This window comes from Callithrix jacchus, chromosome 2 (genome assembly GCF_049354715.1).
Source record: "Callithrix jacchus isolate 240 chromosome 2, calJac240_pri, whole genome shotgun sequence".
NCBI classification, from domain to species: Eukaryota; Metazoa; Chordata; class Mammalia; order Primates; family Cebidae; genus Callithrix; species Callithrix jacchus.
The window spans coordinates 116,272,916-116,292,919 of NC_133503.1; the positions used below are offsets into that span (position 1 = coordinate 116,272,916).

Here is a 20,004-nt window from a genome sequence, read left to right on the forward strand (position 1 = left end):
ATATACCACACTTCTGGTCAATTTTTTAATTAGCTGCATATTTACTATAATAATACTGATGATAATGAAGATAGCAAACATACAGAGTGCTTGCCATATGGCTGGCATAATTTAGGTGATTTATATATACATTTAACTGTAAATCCTTATAATAACCTTATAGAGTAGGTACCTTAGTATTATTTTCCTGATAAGGACACTAAGGCACGAGGTACAGAGCTCTAAGAGATGGTGCTTAGATTTTGGCTCAAGGCCATGTTCTTAATCACTTCCCTCTAGGGCTTCTGTAGAGTCTCTATAATACTTTGCTTATTTTCCTCATTCAACATTTTCCAACATCTCTTAAATGAAAGACATTTATGTAGAATAAAATAACAATGTAGTAGTGATACCCCTTATGCTAGGGATATCCCAGTATCCATCAAAGGACCACTTAGTGCTACTCTGCAAAATTTTTAATCCACTTTGAATTTTCACTTTCAGGTTGTCTCCCTGGTTCAAGCTCCCAAATCCCTCTTGCTGATTTGCCACCAACTATCGTACCAGGAAGATTAAAGCCATCTAATGTGAAACTCCCAACTTTCCTTCCTAAACCTCAATTTTGTTTTAACATCTCCAGTCCTTTGCCTATTATCCTCTAGCCTTGGAGAAAGAGCCCTCTTCTAGTTAAAATTTGAGAGGTAAATTGACTATGGCATATTGGGCTAAAATATTTGGACATTAACCAGCAGGCTTGAGGGAATCATCAAAGCCTTTAAGCCAAGGAGTCACAGAACCAGAGAGCTACTTTAGCATATTAATAACACCTGGAGTGGAGGAACAGGAGGAAAGGTTGGGTTAGAAATTATGGCTGGAGACTGAGAAAGAGATTATACAACACAGATATAAAATAAACTTCCAGGGAAGCTTAGGGGCTCAGAAAAATCTATTCTTAACAATATTTCCTCTCTGGAGACAGTGTGATCCAGATATTCTTAAAGTAGAAAGGTGCTATGCTTATCTTTTCTTCAGAGAATGTCAGTTCAGATCTTCCAAGAAGCAGATTCCAAGATAGAAGTCAAGGTGCAAGAGGATTTTGGAGAGAAATGCACATGAAGGATGAAAAGGAGGAAGTAGCAGTAAGCAGGGAAGGCTTCAGACTGAACTTAACTTCGGACTGAGTTGCTGATCTGATACCTGTGAAAGGAGAGAGGGAAGGAGGACTAGGGAGGAAGAGTCTCAGACAGCAAGGTTTTGACAAGGTCAAGGGGATGCCTGGAGCTAATAAAGTCACCCACTAGAAAAGTCCCATACCTTGTAGGATGGACTAGCACTAGTACCTACACCTTGCTCAGACACTGGCTGTAAACAGCTTGGTAGAAGCATGACCTCAGCAAAAATACCATGATAGATACAGAGGAATGACAGCTGGGGCCATTATTCAACTATGCTAACAGTAGATTTGAATGATACATTTCTATGGCTACCACAGCAGGGACAGAAAGAGTCCTACCTATGGGGAAATTATATGGATATGTGTTATATACGTTAATTGGAATGAAATATAAATAAAGGTCTCCATTACTTTAGTGAAGTATAAAATAGGCAACCTAAATAAATATGTTCAATGCTATTGACAGAAATGCACAACTGGCAACATTTTGATGAAAGAAAGGTATAATAATTTTCTCAAAAGCAGCCATGAGAGAATTTTTGCTTGTCAAATTGAACCAAAATTCACTTTGTAATGAATTTTCTTCTGCTTAATTATGCATTCACATACTGGCACTTTCAGATTCTTGTGCTGGATCAAAAACTATTTAAAAACTTGCTTGTATAGAGTACATTTTTTTCAATGACTATTCCCCTGTCATATACTGTTCAAACCCAAAAGCCTCTGTGATTTTTTTTTTTTGAAAAATGTTTTAGCATATTTTCCAGAAGGAGTAGCTCTCATAGGCCCATGGATTCAGTTTGATTGAAGATGAAGAGAGAATTGACTTCTGTAAGGCTTATTGATCACCATTGGATATCTGTTTGTTTATGATGCTATATCAGCATAAAGAGAGGAAATTATCTCTTTGAACATATTTTTACTATGACAATTATGAGAGGAATTTAAATATCTAAATATTATAATAACAAACTGAGTGACAAGTAGTAATATTCTTCATTTTATGTAGTAACATTTATAATTGACATGGTTTTGTTTTGTCCCCACCCAAATGCCATCTTGAATTATAGTTCCCACAATCCTCGCATGTCATAAAAGGGACCTAGTGGAAGGTAGTTGAATCAAGGGAGCGCTTTCCCCCATGTTATTCTCATGATAGTGAGTAAGTTCTTATGAGATTCGATGGTTTTAGAAGGGACTTCCTCCTTCGTTCAGATCTCATTCTTTCACCAGCCGCCATGTAAAGAAGGACATGTTTGCTTCCCCTTCCACCATGATTGTAAGTTTCCTGGGGACTCGCAGCCATGCTGAACTGTGAGTCAATTAAACCTCTTTCTTTATAAATTTCTTTTATTAAAAAAAAGGATTTTTTCCCTTTATTAAAAACCTCTTCCTTTAGAAATTTGCAGTGTTGGATATTTCTTCATAGCTGCACGAGAGGGAACTAATACAGTAAATTGGTACCAAGGGAGGTGGGTACTGCTATACCTAAAAATGTGGAAGCAACTTTGAAACTGGTAACAGGCAGATGTTGAAACAGTTTAAAGGATTCAGAAGGAGACAGGAAAATGTGGAAAAGTTTGGAACTTCCTAGAGACTTGGAGGACTCAGAAGACAGGAAGATGTGAGAAAGTTTTGAATTTCCTAGAAACTTGTTGAATGGCTTTGACTAAAATGCTAATAGTGATACAGACAATGAAATCCAGGCTGAGGTGGTCTCAGATGGAGATGAAGAACTTGTTGAAAACTGGAGCAAAGGTGACTCTTGCTGTATGTTAGCAAACAGACTGGCATCTTTTTCCCCATCCCTAGAGATCTGTGGAGCTTTGAACTTGAGAGAGATGATTTAGCGTATCTGGCAGAAGAAATTTCTAAGTGGCAAAGTGTTAAAGAGGAAATAGAGCATAAAAGTTTGGAAAATTTGCAGCCTGATGGTGTGATAGAAAAGGAAACCCCATTTTCTGGGGAGAAATTTAAGCCTGCTGCAGAAATTTGCATAAGTAACAAGGAGCTGAATGTTAATCACCAAGACAATGAGGAAAATGTCTCCACAGCTTGTCAGAGACCTTCACAGCAGCCCCTCCCATCACAAGCCTGGAGACCTAGAAGGGAAAAATGCTCTGTGGCCTGTGCCCAGGGACCCCTTGCTCTGTGCAGCCTTGGAACATGGTTCCCTGTATCCCAGCTGCTTCAGCTCCAGCCTTGGATAAAAGAGGCGAAGGTACAGCTCAGGCCATTGCATCAGAGGGTGCAAGCCCCAAACCTTGGCAGCTTCCACTGCAAGCCCCAAACCTTAGCAGCTTCCACATGGTTTGGTACTGCAGGTACGTAGAAGACAAGAATCAAGGTTTGGAAACCTCTGCCTAGATTTCAGAGGATGCATAGAAATGCATGGATGTCAGGCAGAAGTTTGATGCAGAGGCAGATCCCTCATGGAGAACCTCTGCTATGGCAGAGCAGAAAGGAAATGTGGGGTCAGAGCCTCAACACATATGTCCCATTAGGGCACTGCCTAACAGATCTGTGAGAAAAGGGCCACCATCCTCCAGACCCTGGAATGGTAGATCCACTAATAACTTGTACCACACACCTGGAAAAGCTTCAGGAACTCAGCACCAGCCTGTCAAAGCATCCAGAAGTGGGGGTTATACTCTTCAAATCCACAGGGGCAGAGCTGTCCAAGATCATGGAAGCCTACCTCTAGCATCAGCATGACTTGGATGTGAGACATGGAATCAAAGATCATTTTGGAACTTTAAGGTTTAATAACTTCCCTATTGGATTTCAGACATGCATGGGGCCTGTAGTTGCTTTGTTTTGGCCAATGTCTCTCATTTGGAACAGATGTATATACCCAATGCCTGTACCCTTGTTGTATCTAGGAAGTAATCAACTTGCTTTTGATTTCACAGGCTCATAGGTGGAGGGACTTGCCTTGTTTCAGATGAGATTTTGGACTTGGACTTTTGGGTTAATGCTGGAATGAGTTAAGTCTTTGGGGGATTGTTGGGAAGGTATGATTGTGTTTTGAAATGTGAGGACATGAGATTTTGGAGGGGCCAGTGGCAGAATGATATGGTTTGACTGTGTCCCCATTCCAAATCTCATCTTAAATTGTAGTTTCCATAATTCTCCTGTGTTGTGGGAGGGACTCGGTAGGAGGCTGACTCATGGGGGTGGTTTCCCCCATACTGTTCTTGTGATAGTAAATGAGTTCCTATGAGATCTGATTGTTTTATAAAGGCTTCTCCCTTAGTGTGGCTCTCATTCTTTTCTCTCCTGCTACCTTGTGAAGAAGGACATGTTTGCTTCTCCTTCTACCATAGCTGTAAGTTTCCTGAGGCTTCCCTATCCCTGTGGAACAGTGAGTCAATTAAGCCTCTTTACTTTATAAATTGCCCAGTCTTGGGTATGTCCTTATAGCAGTGGACTAATGGACTAATACAATAATGCTGTAAATATTACAGTATTTTTTGATGTGATATATATCAAATTAGTTAGGATACTTGTAGGACTTTCTTATAAGGTAAGTGAAACTCATACTTTAGTGTACCTTGAGGATACAGCTCTAAATCTGAGCTTTTTTTCCCCTCACAATATGAAGTCTGGTGAAAAATATATTTTAATCAATATGTTTTTATATCCAGAATATATAAAAAATTTATTTTATAATAAACTATAAGAAATATTTATACATGTATTATTTCAAATGGCACAGGAAGATATAAAATATAAAGTACCTCCCACCAGCTCCTGAATCACACAAGTCCCATTCTAATATAACCATTTGAAGCATTTCTGTTATTTGTTTGTTGATGGATCTAAGGGATATGCTATGACACTGTGTTTTTTTTTTTTTTTGAAACGGAGTTTCGCTCTTGTTACCCAGGCTGGAGTGCAATGGCGCGATCTCGGCTCACCGCAACCTCCGCCTCCTGGGTTCAGGCAATTTTTCTGCCTCAGCCCCCTGAGAAGCTGGGATTACAGGCATGCGCCACCATGCCCAGCTATTTTTTTTTTTTTGTATTTTTGGTAGAGACGGGGTTTCACCATGTTGACCAGAATGGTCTTGATCTCTTGACCTCGTGATCCACCCGCCTCGGTCTCCCAAATTGCTGGGATTACAGGCTTGAAACACCGCGCCCAGCTGACACTATGTTTTTAAGTTTATCAGTTTATGTTAATGACTCCTTGCAATGTAAATACAGAATTTAACTCAAATTACCATCTCTCTTCTCCTTCTCATCAAACTCTGCTAGTAAAAATTTTAATTTTAGTTTTCCATTGGTTACTTTTATGTGATATAACCTCTATTTTAAAATAATTTCTCTGCTTATATTTTATTTTTTAAAGACTTACATGAAGTAAAATTCAGTGTTCTTGTACAGTTCTAAGTTATGACAAATGAATAAAGTTATTTAACAATCACCACAATTGAAATTCAGAAATTTGTACATCTCCAAAAATTCCTCTATGCTGACCCTTTGTCACTTCCTAATTCCATACCAACCTGTGGCAACCACTGACCTATTCTCTATCCCTATACGGTTATCTTTTCAAGGATGTTATAGCAATGAATTCCTCCATTTGTCCTTTTTTTATATAATAGTAGTTCATTATATGGTTTTGCTACAGTTTTTGATCCATTCACTTTTTAAAGGACATTTGGGTTGTTTCCAGTATTTGGTGATTGTGAATAAAGCCTCTAAGAACATTTGTATACAGGTTTTGCACGAACATAGATTTTTATTTAACTTGGATAATATGTGGGAGTAGGAGTGCTGGTCATACTATACGTTTATGTTTACATTTGTGAAGAAACTATGACTTCTTGTGTTTTATGCTCCCTCTAACAAACTGATGCCAGATTGATTCTTCCTCCCTTGTCCTCTCCCTGGATGCTCTCAGTGACTTTTTCCCTCAGTCATTCTGAAATGAGATTGTGTCTATGTATGAGTCTTTGGTTTCTCTTGGCACTGAGCAGGCCACATCAATATTGTGATTTTCTTCAGATAACAGGATATTTTTTCCTATTTTTGATTATTCTCCTTGCCCCAAGCCCAGGTTAATCTTAACTCCCCTTCTGGAATTCTTAAGACAGATGTTCTGATACCTTCCTTCCTCAGACATTGCTAAAGGCTTGTTAGCCTCAGCCGTCTCATTTTCACACTCTCTACATCCTTCCCTTCTCTTTTCCTGCAGCCACCTCATTCACTCATATAGCCTCAGGTGATTATCTCAGGTGTTGAAATCAAATGACTTCAGGGGCTGGGCAAATAATGTAAATATGTGAAGGCAAAATATAATACAATAGGGGAAGGTGAATGCATTCACTTCTATTTTTAAATTATTCTATGCTAGCTAAATAATGCTTGGCATCAGAATGAATTAGGTCCAACGATATGATTAGGTCCACTGCTAAATCCATGCCCCCCGAATCTTGAATCTATAGCTCCAGACTTCATTGTTCAACAACACCTCTAGATTCCATATTCTTAGATTTTTCCCCCATAATAATATTTATTTGTCTAGGTCTTACTCTGTCACCTAGGCTGGAGTGCATTGGTTCAATCTTTGCTCACTACAGCATCAATGCCCCAGGCCCAAGTGATCCTCCCTCCTCAGCCTCTTGAATAGCTGGGACTACAGGCTCACTCAACTAATTTTTGTATTTTTAGTAGAGAAAGGGTTTTACCATGTTGCCTGGGCTGGTCTCAAACTCCTGGGCTCAAGCAATCCACTTACCTCAGCCTCCCAAAGTGCTCAGATTACAAGTGTGAGCCACCACAGCCAGCCCATTATAATAATTTAATGCAATAACTCTCATTTCACATAGAAGTTAGACTATCATAATTACCTTCATCTAAAAGCTGCCCCCTCTTTAAAGTTGTATGGCTTATATGTTAATGGCATTAACAGGTTGCTGGCCTTAGCCTAGAAAACTTGAAGTACTTTGCAAAGTTTCTGTTTCTCATCTATATTCTGTTAGACCACACATGTCTCTGAGTATTTCCTCTAAAGATGTCTCACATCCATTTCTTTTTGTTCCCATATGCCTCCACTTTCAAAATTCAGTGCCCTTACCTGTTCATGTCTCCAGCCTGTTTTACTCCAGTAGGAATATCTCTAATCTGTGTATCTGCTGGATTAACTTGGTTTCTCTCCTTACATTTTTCCTTCACTATAAAACCAATTACAAATAACTGGCCGTTGATGGTGGCTGACACCTGTAATCCCAGAACTTTGGGAGGCCCAGGCAAGTGGATTGCTTGAGCCCAGGACTTCGAGACCAGCCTGGGTAACATGCAGAAACCCTATCTCTACAAAAAATACAAAAATTAGATGGGTGTTGTGGCATGCACTTGTGATTCCAGCTACTCCGAGGGCTGAGGTGGCAGGATTGCTTGAGCCCAGAAGATCAGGACTGTAGTGAGCCATGATTGCATCACTGCACTCCAACCTATGTAAATTGCAAATAATACTAACATTTTTAAAACAAAGATATAGTATATTTATAATCTCATCCCACCATGCTGATTCAGCTCTTTTTTCCTCATTCTCTTTATGTGTACACAACACACACCTCCGTTTACACAGTCACAATGAGGGGATCTGTACTTACAATGGGGGATTCTACATTTTTCACAAAACTATTCTGTGATTCATCCATGTAAAGATACATAATTTTTATTTTTAACAGCTTAGCTTTATACCAAATTAATGTAGCACAATTCACCTAATAATTTCCCTATTCCTATACATTTAAGGCTGCTTCCAGATTTTTGCTTTGCTGCTTTTACATATTAAACTGCATGAATACACAAATAACTTTCTAATGCTGATAGCATAAGGGTGAAACATAAAAGGACACAGAGAAACCTGTTTTACAAATTACCAAATATCAAAGGGATAAGAACTGGAGTGAAGTACAGAGATGTCTAATTTTTTTTTCTGCCACATCCACTTCTGTGGTTAAAATGTGCTGTGGTTACACATTGACTGTAGCACCAAACCCAAACTCTTCAGCCCCAATGTCAAGGCATCCTTCACCTGGTCCTCTCATTCACCAAGTGCCTCCTCTGTAATGTGGCCCACCATTCCATTGACCACTCTGACATACAATCCTACAAGGTTCAAATCCTTTCTTGACCACTTTCTATAGGCTTCCTCTTTCTTACCCTTTTTCTTATCCCTATTTCTTACGACAGGGAAAATAGTAGCATCTTTCTTGTTGAGTGGCTGGGAAGATAAGAAAAACTTAACCTTCAGAAGGTCGTTAGTACAAGGCCTGAAACATAGGAAATTCTCTGTAAATATGAGTTATTATTATTTCTAGGTATTATTGGATCCTTCTATTTGGACAGGTCAGAGCAAGTTGCAAGGGTAAACAGGGGATCAGGGACTAAATAGTAAGGCACAGCCCAAGACTCCAAGTAATTGCAAAATGAGGACATGGCTGAGAAGAAGAAGCAGAAATGAGAGGATGAACTACCCAGAGCAGTCTTTATTAAGTGCCAGCTGTGTGATGCGTGTCTGGGTTCAAGGCAGAGGGTGAGTCAGGAAGCTGATGCTGGCTATATTCATGAGCCAGAGGCAGGGAATGTTACTGCCCAATGGGTTTACTTTACCTGCTGCGTAGATAGAGCTGATTTATCAAGACAGGGGAATTGCAACAGAGAAAGAGTAATTCACACACAGCTAGCTGTGTGGGAGACTGGAGTTTTATTATTACTCAAATTGGTCTCCCAAGAATTTGAGGGTTGGAGTTTTTTAGGATAATTTGGTAGGTAGTGGGCCAGTGAGCCGGGAGTGCTAATTGGTCAGGTCAGAGATGAAATCATAGGGAGTTGAAGCTGTCCCCTTGTGCTGACAGTTCCTGGGTGGGGGCCACAGGACCAAAAAAGCCAGTTTATCAATCTGGGTGGTGCCAGCTGATTTACTGAGTACAAGGTCTGCAAAATATCTCAAGTACTGATCTGAGGTTTTATCATAGTGATTGTATTGCCAGGAACAATTTGGGGAGGTTTAGAGTCTTGCAGACCCCAGCTGCATGACTTCTAAAACATAATTTCTAATCTTCTGGCTAATTTGTTAGTCCTGCGAAGGCAGTCTAGTCTCCAGGCAGGAAGGGGGTTTGTTTTGGGAAAGGTCTGTTATCATCTTTGTTTCAACGTTAAATTGTAAATTAAGTTCCTCTCAAAGTTAGTTCAGCCTAGGCCTAGGAATGAACAAGGACGGCTTGAAGGTTAGAAGCAAGATGGAGTGAGTTAGGTCAGATCTCTTTCACTGTAATAGTTTTCTCAGTTACAGTTTTGCAAAGGTAGTTTCAGGAACCTGTGGCCACAAAGGGCTAATACTTGGCATTCTTTCAGTGATCTACTATGAAACAGGTCCTGTGTCCAGCTGTGGATTTTGATTTACGTAAAATCAGAACCTAGACATGGAATTACCAGCATCAAGAATGAAACTTGATGCAGGCATCTGCCCTCACAGACAGGATTATTTATAATTTCATGGCCAGGATTAAGGTTCTGGAGAAGCAGCATTGTTGTTTGGGGTAAATACCCGAGGTTTGTTGTCTCATGCCAGGGGAATCAAGGATGCCAACACAAGAAGTGAGTTTAGGAGTGGAGGTTTAATAGGCAAAAGAAAGAGAAAGGAGAACAGCTCTTTCTATTAGGAGAGAGAGAGGGGCACCCGAATGTGACTTTTGGCCCACAGTGGAGTGCACGGGATTTACAGACAGGCTCGAGGAGGTGTGTCTGAGTTGCATAGGGCCCACAGACTGGTTTGGAGCAGGGTGACATTGACATAGCCACCCCACCCTAATCTTATTATGCAAATGGGGTCTTTGCCTGGCTGGTGCCATGTTGTCTCCTCCTTACTATACACATGATTTGGCGAAGAGGTGGGAAGATGGAGCCATTTTGAACGTGCCTAGTCCCCAGGTAGCCCCTTTCCTATTGGCATGCACCTGTGCAAGAGTCTACTTTGCCTTTCTATGTCTGCAGGTCAATTTTACAGGCTGCTTTTCATTAGAAAAGAAAATGACTTGGGGCTGCTTTTCATTAAAAGGAAAACCTTACCAAGAACTTTGTTACCCTCCCTATCTAACTAAATACTTTCTTCTTAACTCTTACATATTGGGAGATGAGACACAGAACAGAGGTGACAGATGAGAAAACTGACACAACCAGAGTTGGAGAAATACCATTCAGAAATGAAGCATATCCTGATATCCACAAATGAGAGCTCCATGTTAATGACTTCTGCAGCCTTGCCCAGTTTTATCTGTTCTGCTTGCACTGTCATCACCCAACTCTGCCCGTCCAAGACCCACTCAGACCCTCCATCCCAAGCCCCTTTCCAGTTCTGTAGCTCTCAAAAACCTTCTGTTTTCCCAATTCTTGGGGCATTTATACACTAAGTTATATATATCGATGTACAGTATGTGCTACCTTGTGAGGTTCACTCATGCTTTTTTTTGTATCACTCATGCTTTTTGGTCTCCCTAAATACACTAATAGCCCCTGGAGAACAAGGATCTTGGGCTCTTCCTGCTTCTCACTTGTACTGTAAAGCACAGTGGTGAAAGCAGAAAGTGCGTCTGTTCTGCTCACGCTTTTGGCTCCCAGTCTAAATTTATTGTTTTGAAGTGACTTGCTTTCACTTATAGAACTTTCTGGGTAAGGAAAGAATCACCAAGAGAAAGAAGCCTTGTTAATTCATTTATTACATTTTTTTTATTTTAGAGATAGAATCTTGCTCTGTTACCCAGGCTGGAGAGCAGTAGCTTGATCACAGCTCACTGCGTCCTCAAATTCCTGGGCTCAAGTGATCCTCCCACCTCAGCCTCCTGAGTAGCTGGGACTACAGGCATGAGCCACCATGCCTGGTTAGTTTTTTAAAAATATATTTTTGTAGAGATGGGATCTTTCATCTGGCCTTAAGTGATCCTCCTGCCTCAGCCTCCCTAAGCACTGGGATTATAGGTATAAGCTACCACACCTGGCCTTATTTTTAAAAACTTTAAAAAACAATGTTAGCCTGGGTGTCGTGGCTCATGCCTGTAACCCCAGCACTTTGGGAGGTCCAGGTGGGCAAATCACGAGGTCAGGAGTTTGAGACCAGCTTGGCCACATGGTGAAACCTCATCTCTACTAAAAATACAAAAATTAGCCAGGCATGGTGATGCACACCTGTAATCTCAGCTACTCAAGAGGCTGAGGAAGGAGAATCCCTTGAACCCGGGAGGCAGAGGTTGCAGTGAGCCGGGATCACGTCACTGCACTCCAGCCTGGGCGACAGAAAAAGCTTCTGTCTCAAAAAACAAACAAACAAACAAAACCAAACCAAACAAAATGTTAAATCACATACATTCTCATTAGAAGTTAAGTAATAACTGCAGATGTTGTATAAAGTTGCTAACCTCTTGCTCTGCTCTACTTTATAATCCCACCCACCCAAGGTAACAAATCATTCCTGTTCTTTATTTCTCATTTAAACCTTAACATTGTCCTCATTCCAGAGTTTTAAAAGAAAAAGACAGGATAAATACTGTGAGTTAGAAACATAACGGAAAAATAGAATATTCTATTTTTCCATTCAATTGAAGTTTTCTAGACCCACAAAGAGATACAAGATTTAGCTATTGACCTAGAAGCTTGTGGATCTCTTATTGTCAATTATTGTCAAATAATTGATTATTCTAGGTTAATGAATTAAACCTACTAACAGTCAGAGTCCTAAGATTAAAAAAAAAAAAAGAAAACTGGTCTGGGCTGGCCAGATTTGGAAAGAAGTTAGTAACCTGATTAAGGCTTCGTTGTTTACCTAACTTGCCCTGAAGGCTCTTCTCATCAGCATTATGTCTTTGCTACATGTATTCATCTGGTTCAGTTCAGAATCAGTGATGAACACCTACAGGTTCATTTCAGCAAGTCAGAACTGTAAATGGCTCGAAGCTAGTCAGGACTCCCTGGAAACAGATAGCTTTGTATAAAGAACAATTCAGCTTCTTCTTATTTTGTTATACAGAGAATATATTTGCTAGCAGACAAAATATTATATAACCCACAAAATACACTGTGTTGATTATAAGAATACTTCCAGCCCATTTTTCAGTCCAGCAAGACTTGGAGTAAATAGATAAATCTGTGACTGTTCATTCTTCCATCCATCAGACATTCACTAGACATAGCAAATAACGAAATGAGCCAGACACAGCTCCTGCTGTCAAGGAACTCAGAATCTAGTGGAGGAGATAGACTAAAAAGCAGTGGGTATAGCTATAACAGAGGCTTATGCAAGTTACCATAGAAGTACAGTAGAAGATCACAGAAGAGGTACGATAACTCAAGCTGAATGCAGAGGGAGTCAGGACTTACATCTGGAAATGGGGATACCTGAGCTATGAGTCAGCCAGGTAGCCAAGATGAAAGATAGTCTAGACAAAGGGTTCAACATAAGTAGTAACACAACATGAGATAGAGCATGTTACATCCAGGTTTTTGGCTAGAGTGATGGTTTCTTCACTACATTTTTCACTTTTAAATCAATTCAATGTGCAACATACAGGCACAGTGAATGAATGTTAGCCTACTTAGGACAAAGTCAGATGCCAAACTGAATAAGGGGTGGTGGAAGTAGAAGGGGCACCTGTCCTATTTAGGTCAATCACTGGAGAATATTGAAAGAGTTACAGATTCTTTCTTTCCAGTCGTTGGTCTCATCCGACCCTAGAGGTTTTCAGGTATGTGTAAGCAATTTCAGGGCCTGTGTAGTTCATAGATCAAATGGCCTTGTAGACTGTCACTAAAATTTTATTTGCCTTATATTTATACAGCTGGATAGGATGTACCTTCATGAGGGCACTCTTGGTGCATGATTGATGGCTCTTCTGACAAGATGTGCTAGCTTAATACTGGCCTTGGTCAAGTAAGAGAGGTGCACCTGATTTGTCTTGCTCTTAATGTCAGTGTTCTTGCAGCCTATTCTGCACATTCTGTTCTTCAGTGTGTGTAAGTTTGTCTCTGAACAGCAAAAATTGCCTGAAAGCAGCAGGACTGCCTGAGAAATGGAGTGATGCTTCCAAGTCCATGTGCTTATGTTTGTTGCTCTGAGCTGGCAGGTCTGAGATGGCCTCAAATTAAATTTATAGACCCCAAGGGTTTCTGAGGAAGAAACAGGAACAATTAATTGTTAATTTTCCTCTTTTAGCCCATAATCTAAAAATGATTTTAGGACTAAAATTTGATTTCAGCAAGAGTACATACATATAGATGTTTGTTCATTACAACTCTGAAAATGTGGATTATATGTGTGATTTTAATGCATTCGTTGGAAATAATATTATTTTTCACAAAGTAAAGGCATCCATAATTTTGCTACAAGGAAGAATATTTGCTTCCTCTCACACATTTTATTTAATAATTTTACTTCTTTAAAAGCAAAACAGCACACAATTTGAAAATGAAATTTCCCCAAAGTGTTCAGTTTGCTAATATGTTTTTCATTTTCTTCATTATGCTATAATGGAATGTTGCCATACTTTGAAATGTGCAATTTATCTCCCTGGAGGCAGCAGATGGTGTGACTAATCTGTCTTTTGGTACAAGATTTATCGTGAGATGGCATCTAGGACTACACGAAATGGGAGCCCTGCCCTCAAAAAGCAGTGACTCTCTTTATCATTATAACATTTAGGTATATTTTATTATTTTTAAATATGAAAAGACCTGCAAAAGTGAAAAGGTTTTAGGACTTTTAAAGAAAACTTTTTATATATAAGAAAATATTTGGTAGAATCTACTGAGTTATTTTAATTATATTTGCAAGTGTTTTCTTTGCTGAATGTCATCATTGCTAGAAAACCAGTTAACCTCTTAGGAAGGACATGATTTTGTTAGGACTTCCACCCTAGTCTCTGTTCTACAGCTTAATTTGAGAAATCACTTTTGGCTGGTAGAACTGAGTATTTTATTATTTTAGGTCAGCAAAATAAACATGAGGATTATTATATAGACCTACGGTACTTAGCCTTGGTTGCACATTAGAATAATTTGGGAAGAGACTTTTTAAAATGCCCAGGCCTCTCACCACCAATTAAATCAGGATCTCTAGGGTGGGACAACAGTTGTAGTTACCTTAAAAATTTTTCCCATGTGATTAAAATTGCAGCCAAGTTTGAAGTCATTTATATCACAGGTTGAAAATTCGTTGAAATGTACTAACCTTAATTTGTAATAAACATCACAGAATTACAAATTAAGGTTAGTAAATTGCCAAGTGTTTTTCATCTCCTAATTCTTAGTAAAGGCATCAAATAGGAAACTGGAAAAATAGCAATGATTGTGATGTTAATGAAGAATTATCCTTAGTTTATGCCATGAGAGAATAAAGAAAAATATTTCTTTTAATAGTTAAAAGGTAAAATGTGTAAAAATAATAATTTCAGATGAATGGAAACCTTCTGGTGAATAACTGCACAGAATATTATGCAAGTACCCTTCTAATTCAGGGACATGTTTGCTGATAATGGGTTCAGTGATACGAAAGTTGTGTTAACATCGAGGATCAGGTAGGAAATTGCTGGAATATAAACTTTTATTTCTTTGCTACACTTTTATTCATAGTACTTAGAGTTTTGTAATTCTGTCTGCCACTTAAATGTAGCTAAGCTTTGCCCTAGAAATGTAGTGGAAGGGAATACTGTCCCAAATCCAAAGTAAAGAAAAACAGGTATTTAACTTTAAAATGAATTTTAGTATTTATTTGAATATTATTGATGTTTTGGAAATTCATACTGCTTCAGAAATGAAGCTATAGTATAAAGGCCTGCAGGGCAAGAGATTGCTGTCTTCCATGTTTCCTTAATTTCCCACCTCTTTGCCCTATACTAGACTGTTTTAGCCACACACCTTTGGTTTATCCTCTCTTTTAGTTCTCTGTCTCTCCCTTCCCACCTTATTCTCTAGTTTGCACTTTAAGAGGTTAGGTAGGGAATTAGTGCTTATGTTTTAAAAGGCTTTTCAGTGTGCAGAGCAGGCCTGGGGAAAAAGCAGTTGCAGTGCTGCCTTGCACACAAGAAAAAGCTCTAATAGTGGCCAACGGAGGTGAGGAACTTGAAACAAGACTTTAAAATGCCACAGTTGGATTAAACATTTATAGATAATAAAAACTGAATGACGATCTCATTATGAACTAAGACCTTCCTAGTTCTGATGAAAATAGATATTCTGTATAGCAAGAGAGCTGGCATTACAGAAGTCCTCTTACGGCACATAATTCAGAATTTTCATTCTTAAAGTTGATACTACGAAATGTCATTGAGGAAAGCTTTTTTTTTTAATGTCACTCTTTGGATTGGCAGATTATGACAAAACTACATTCATGTTACTTGAATACATCTTTTGTCTAGTTTTACATGCTTTTTGACTTGTCTAGAAAATGACATATTGAGGTTTTCATTAGCTTTAACCAGGTGTGATTTTCTTATGGAAGATACCTTGGCAGGACTGCAGTTTAAGGGGAATAAACCAGTGAAGCTCAGAAAGGCCATAGCCCTTCTTCAGATGGTAGCAATGAGCTGAAAGACTCATTAATCAACTGCAGAGTCACAGGTGTGATGGCTTGCCTACAAACTGCCAACAGACTGTGAAAGTCACATCCTACAGGCTAAATTGTCAAACTAGACCCATCCATAAACATTTTAACACAGCAAAATGCCAACTCTTTTGTCTTGAAGATGTGATTTTTAAATATTAACATTTTCTCCAAACTTCTATAAATATTATTTATTTTATAAAACTAGAATTTCTTGAAAAAGAACCAGATTTGGCATTATTTTTCTTTCATAAAAATTTGTATTCATCTTTATTTCTTTTATGACTTTTTTCTCATGCTTTTTACTGTGCTTTATGTAAAAAAAACCTTTTCTTCCGTACTACATGAAAGGCTTGAGGATGGGATTTATGTCTGCCAAAGTTTTATTAGTTGGGGAAAAACCACTTTTAACGTGAGTTAGCTTGAGCTTTACCACTCAGAAAGATTTCATTCACAAGGAAATGTCTGTAGATGCGTTTGAATAGAAGGACTGTATTGTAATCTACTTTTTTTTTGTTGTTGTTGTTAGCTAAAAGAAATTCTCTACTTCGAGATGCTTGTGTGGTTCTTTGTCCTTCCCTTTCTTTCAAGCTCTGTAAGAATTCAACATTGTTGTATGTTTATTTTTTTAAAATTTGGTACATCATGGCCCAATGTGATGGCTCACCACTGTAATCCTAGCACTTTGGGAGGCTGAGGCTGGTGGATCATGAGGTCAAGAGATCGAGACCTTCCTGGTTAACATGGTGAAACCCCCATCTCTACTAAAAATACAAATACACTCCAGCCTGGTGACAGAATGAAAGACCGTCTCAAAAAAAAAAAAAAAATTGGTACATCACTAAATAAATCAAATTAAACCTTAAGTTTGATGTGTGGTTTGTTTGTTTGAAACTGAGTCTCACTCAGTGGCAAGGCTGGAGTGCAGTGGCATGATCTCGGCTCACTGCAACCTCTGCCTCCCAGGTTCAATTGATTCTCTTACCTCAGCCTCCCAAGTATCTGGGACTACAGGCAAGTGCTACCACACTCAGCTAATTTTTGCATTTTTAGTAGAGCCAGGGTTTCACCATGTTTGCCAGGGTGGTATCGACCTTGACCTCATGATCTGCCTCCCTCGACCTCCCAAAGTGCTGGGATTGCAGGCATGAGCCACCGCGCCTGGCCTGATGTGTGGTTTTGTCTGGAGTAAATGAAAGTAAATTTTCAGATGAATATGTAGTTCATGTTTTAAGGATGATTTCAGTGACATAGTAAAATATATGTAATGGCCTTAAATAAGTCATATTTCCTGATCTACTACTGTAACTCCTACAGTAACATGTAGTTTTGCTTTTGCACATAAAACCAAATGATTTATATATTGTTTTCTCACTGAAGGTTCATCTTAATTTTTAAAACATTGAATAGTACATTGCTGCTCATCAAGCAGAGGAAATAGAATTAAGCATGGTGCAATGATAAATTATGTGGGTTTTCTAGGACCTTGCCCCTCAGAGAGCCACTTCCATTGAAAAGAGCAGAATCTTGGGCCCCACCTAATACCTACTGAATGAAAATCTGCATTCCAGTCAGATACTCAAGTGACTCATAGGCACATTAAGGTTTGAGAAACACTGAGTTAAAGTGAGTTGGACAATTCTTTTCTCGTTTTATTTATCTACCATTTAAATCTCATCTCAGCAAATAACATTATAATGAAAGTTCACTTATAAGAAACATACCCAAACCATATTTGTCTAGATATTTTAAGCAGTATCAAATACAGTGAACACTAACTTGATAATAGTATTAAAACACCCTAGTAACATTGTTTGAGGTGAGATTTGATCTCTCTTTTTTGTTTGAGATGGAGTCTTGCTCTGTTGCCCTAACTGCAGTGCAGTGGCGCAATCTCAGCTCACTGCAACCTCTGCCACCCCGTTCAAACAATTCTCCTGCCTCAGCCTCCCCAGTAGCTGGAACTACAGGCGCGCGCCACCACACCTGGCTAATTTTTGTATTTTTAGTAGAGACAGGTTTTTGCTGTGTTGGCCAGTCTGGTCTTGAACTCCTGACCCCGTGATCCACCCTCCTCAGCCTCCCAAAGTGCTGGAATAACAGGTGTGAGGCACTATGCCCGGCCTGAGATTTGATCTCTTAAATGCAACTAAGTGAACCTTAACTATAAGGTCAGTGATATTGTACCAAAACATCTATTTAGTAAGTCCACGTATTTGACCCTAAAATAGGAAAAGACAACATGTAGAAAAAATTGTAAGGCATAATCTTTTCATAAAAAATTTAAAAATCATATTTGTGAGGACTAAGCTCTGAATTTTTTATCTTGACCAAATTCCTATCTAACAGATCTGGGGAGTCATGCCCACAAACCATAAATTCTCATCAGGTGGGTTTTATTTAACCCTATATATTTTGACTTACTTTTCAATCTCACTCTATAACATTACATGACTAAGAAGAAAATAAAAATATTTTACCCCCAAACATGTTTCTTTGTCATATTTTTAAAATGTCCTGCAAAGCTGTCCTTTGTGGGGGAAAATTTGCACCTGTAAGGAATCTCTATTAACATAGCTAGATCTTTTTCTTCCAGCCCCTCCGAATCCTGAGATCAACTGAGAGCCTAGCACCTTTTAAAGGTCTGAATAGGAAACATTTGTCATCAGTTGTCTCTGAGGGGAGCCACTGTGAGTCTTCAGAAGAAATTTGGTCTCCACAATTTATCTTAACCTGAACATTTTTTTTCTATTAATCTCAGGTCTTTAGACAAACTCAACCAATTGTCAACCAGAAAATGTTTAAATTTGCTTATGGCATGGAAACCTGCCCCTGCCCCCCTTAGAATTGTCCCGCATTTCTGGACCAAACCAATGTATTTCTCACTCCCTAAAATATGTAAAACCAAGCTGCACTCCAACAACCTTGGGCACATGTTCTCAGGACCTTCCGTGGGCTGTGTCATGGGCTCAGAATAAATCTCTTCAAATATTTTACAGTTTGACTCTTTTCATCAACCTTTTTATACACTATAGGAGAGTTTGATTATTAAGCTCTAAAATTCCTCCATGGCCTCAATTTATTAGTTCATATTTTCAAATTGAAAAAGACAGAAACATTCTTCAAAATAGAGGACTTAACAATGTTCCTTATGAAGTTTATAACCTGAATTAAATGTTTCCTTCTAGGCTATTCTGATTACAACATAAACTGAATAAATTATGTAATGTTTTCTTTTTTTTTTCAAGTTATTGCTCTGTCCCTTGGAAGAAATACAAATAAATATTTAGACTAAATAGACTGTCGAACATCAAAAAGGAGATAGAAATCACAATTTATACCCTTAAGGAAGTAGTCACACTTCAATTCACATTCCTTGTCAATCTCTGTTTGCCAAAATACTATTAGATTATATGTAACAAATTTCATAAAATGTTTTGATTACTAATCCATACTGACCTTAAATCAATATTGAAACACTACTTTAAGGAAATGTTGGAGAGAGGATGGGAGGTTACAACAAGAAGTTAATAGGAAGTTTATTTGTGGCCCACTTAATGGTAGCTAAATAAAACTGAACAGTGATATTTCTTCAATGTTGTATATAGCCAATATTCTCCTCAGAATTCTTGGTAGGAAAGCATCAAGCCGATTTTTGTTAGGTGGGTACTTGCACTGAGAAAGCCCTAAATAACTACTTGTGTTGATTTGAAAACAATTCGAAAATCAGTAGCAATATAAGAATTCAACAGAAAGAAAATGGAAAGAATAAACACTGTACTCTGAGAATGCTGAATTACTAAATATTATATTGCATCTGCAATTCTTTCTTTTTTTTGAGACGGAGTTTCGCTCTTGTCACCCAGGCTGGAGTGCAATGGCGCGATCTCGGCTCACCGCAACCGCTGCCTCCTGGGTTCAGGCAATTCTCCTCCCTCAGCCTCCTAAGTAGCTGGGATTACAGGCACGCGCCACCATGCCCAGCTAATTTTTTTTGTGTTTTTAGTAGAGACGGAGTTTCACCATGTTGACCAGGATGGTCTCGATCTCTTGACCTCATGATCCACCCACCTCAGCCTCCCAAAGTGCTGGGATTACAGGCGTGAGCCACCGCGCGCGGCTGCAATTCTTATTTAACTAACTAAATTTGATGGAGAGCAGTAAATAATACTAGATTAGAAAGTAAATAATAATATAATGATAACAGTTAAAATTCAGATTAAAACATATGTATTTGGAATTTTTTA

General features: G+C 38.8%; 1 protein-coding gene across 13 annotated transcripts in view; it reads left to right on the forward strand.

Annotated features, from left to right (window-relative positions):
• The window catches only part of KIAA0825 (KIAA0825 ortholog), a 451,052-nt gene that overhangs the window by 233,044 nt on the left and 198,004 nt on the right, over positions 1-20,004 (forward strand). The window contains exon 22 of one of the 13 annotated variants that reach the window (XM_035292237.3): positions 484-4,376. The exons of the other annotated variants lie outside the window; for them this stretch is intronic. Coding sequence (XP_035148128.1) covers positions 484-523 — 40 coding nt within the window. The 3' untranslated portion in view covers positions 524-4,376. Of the gene's footprint in view, positions 1-483; positions 4,377-20,004 lie in introns of those variants that run through there. 13 annotated transcript variants of the gene reach the window in all.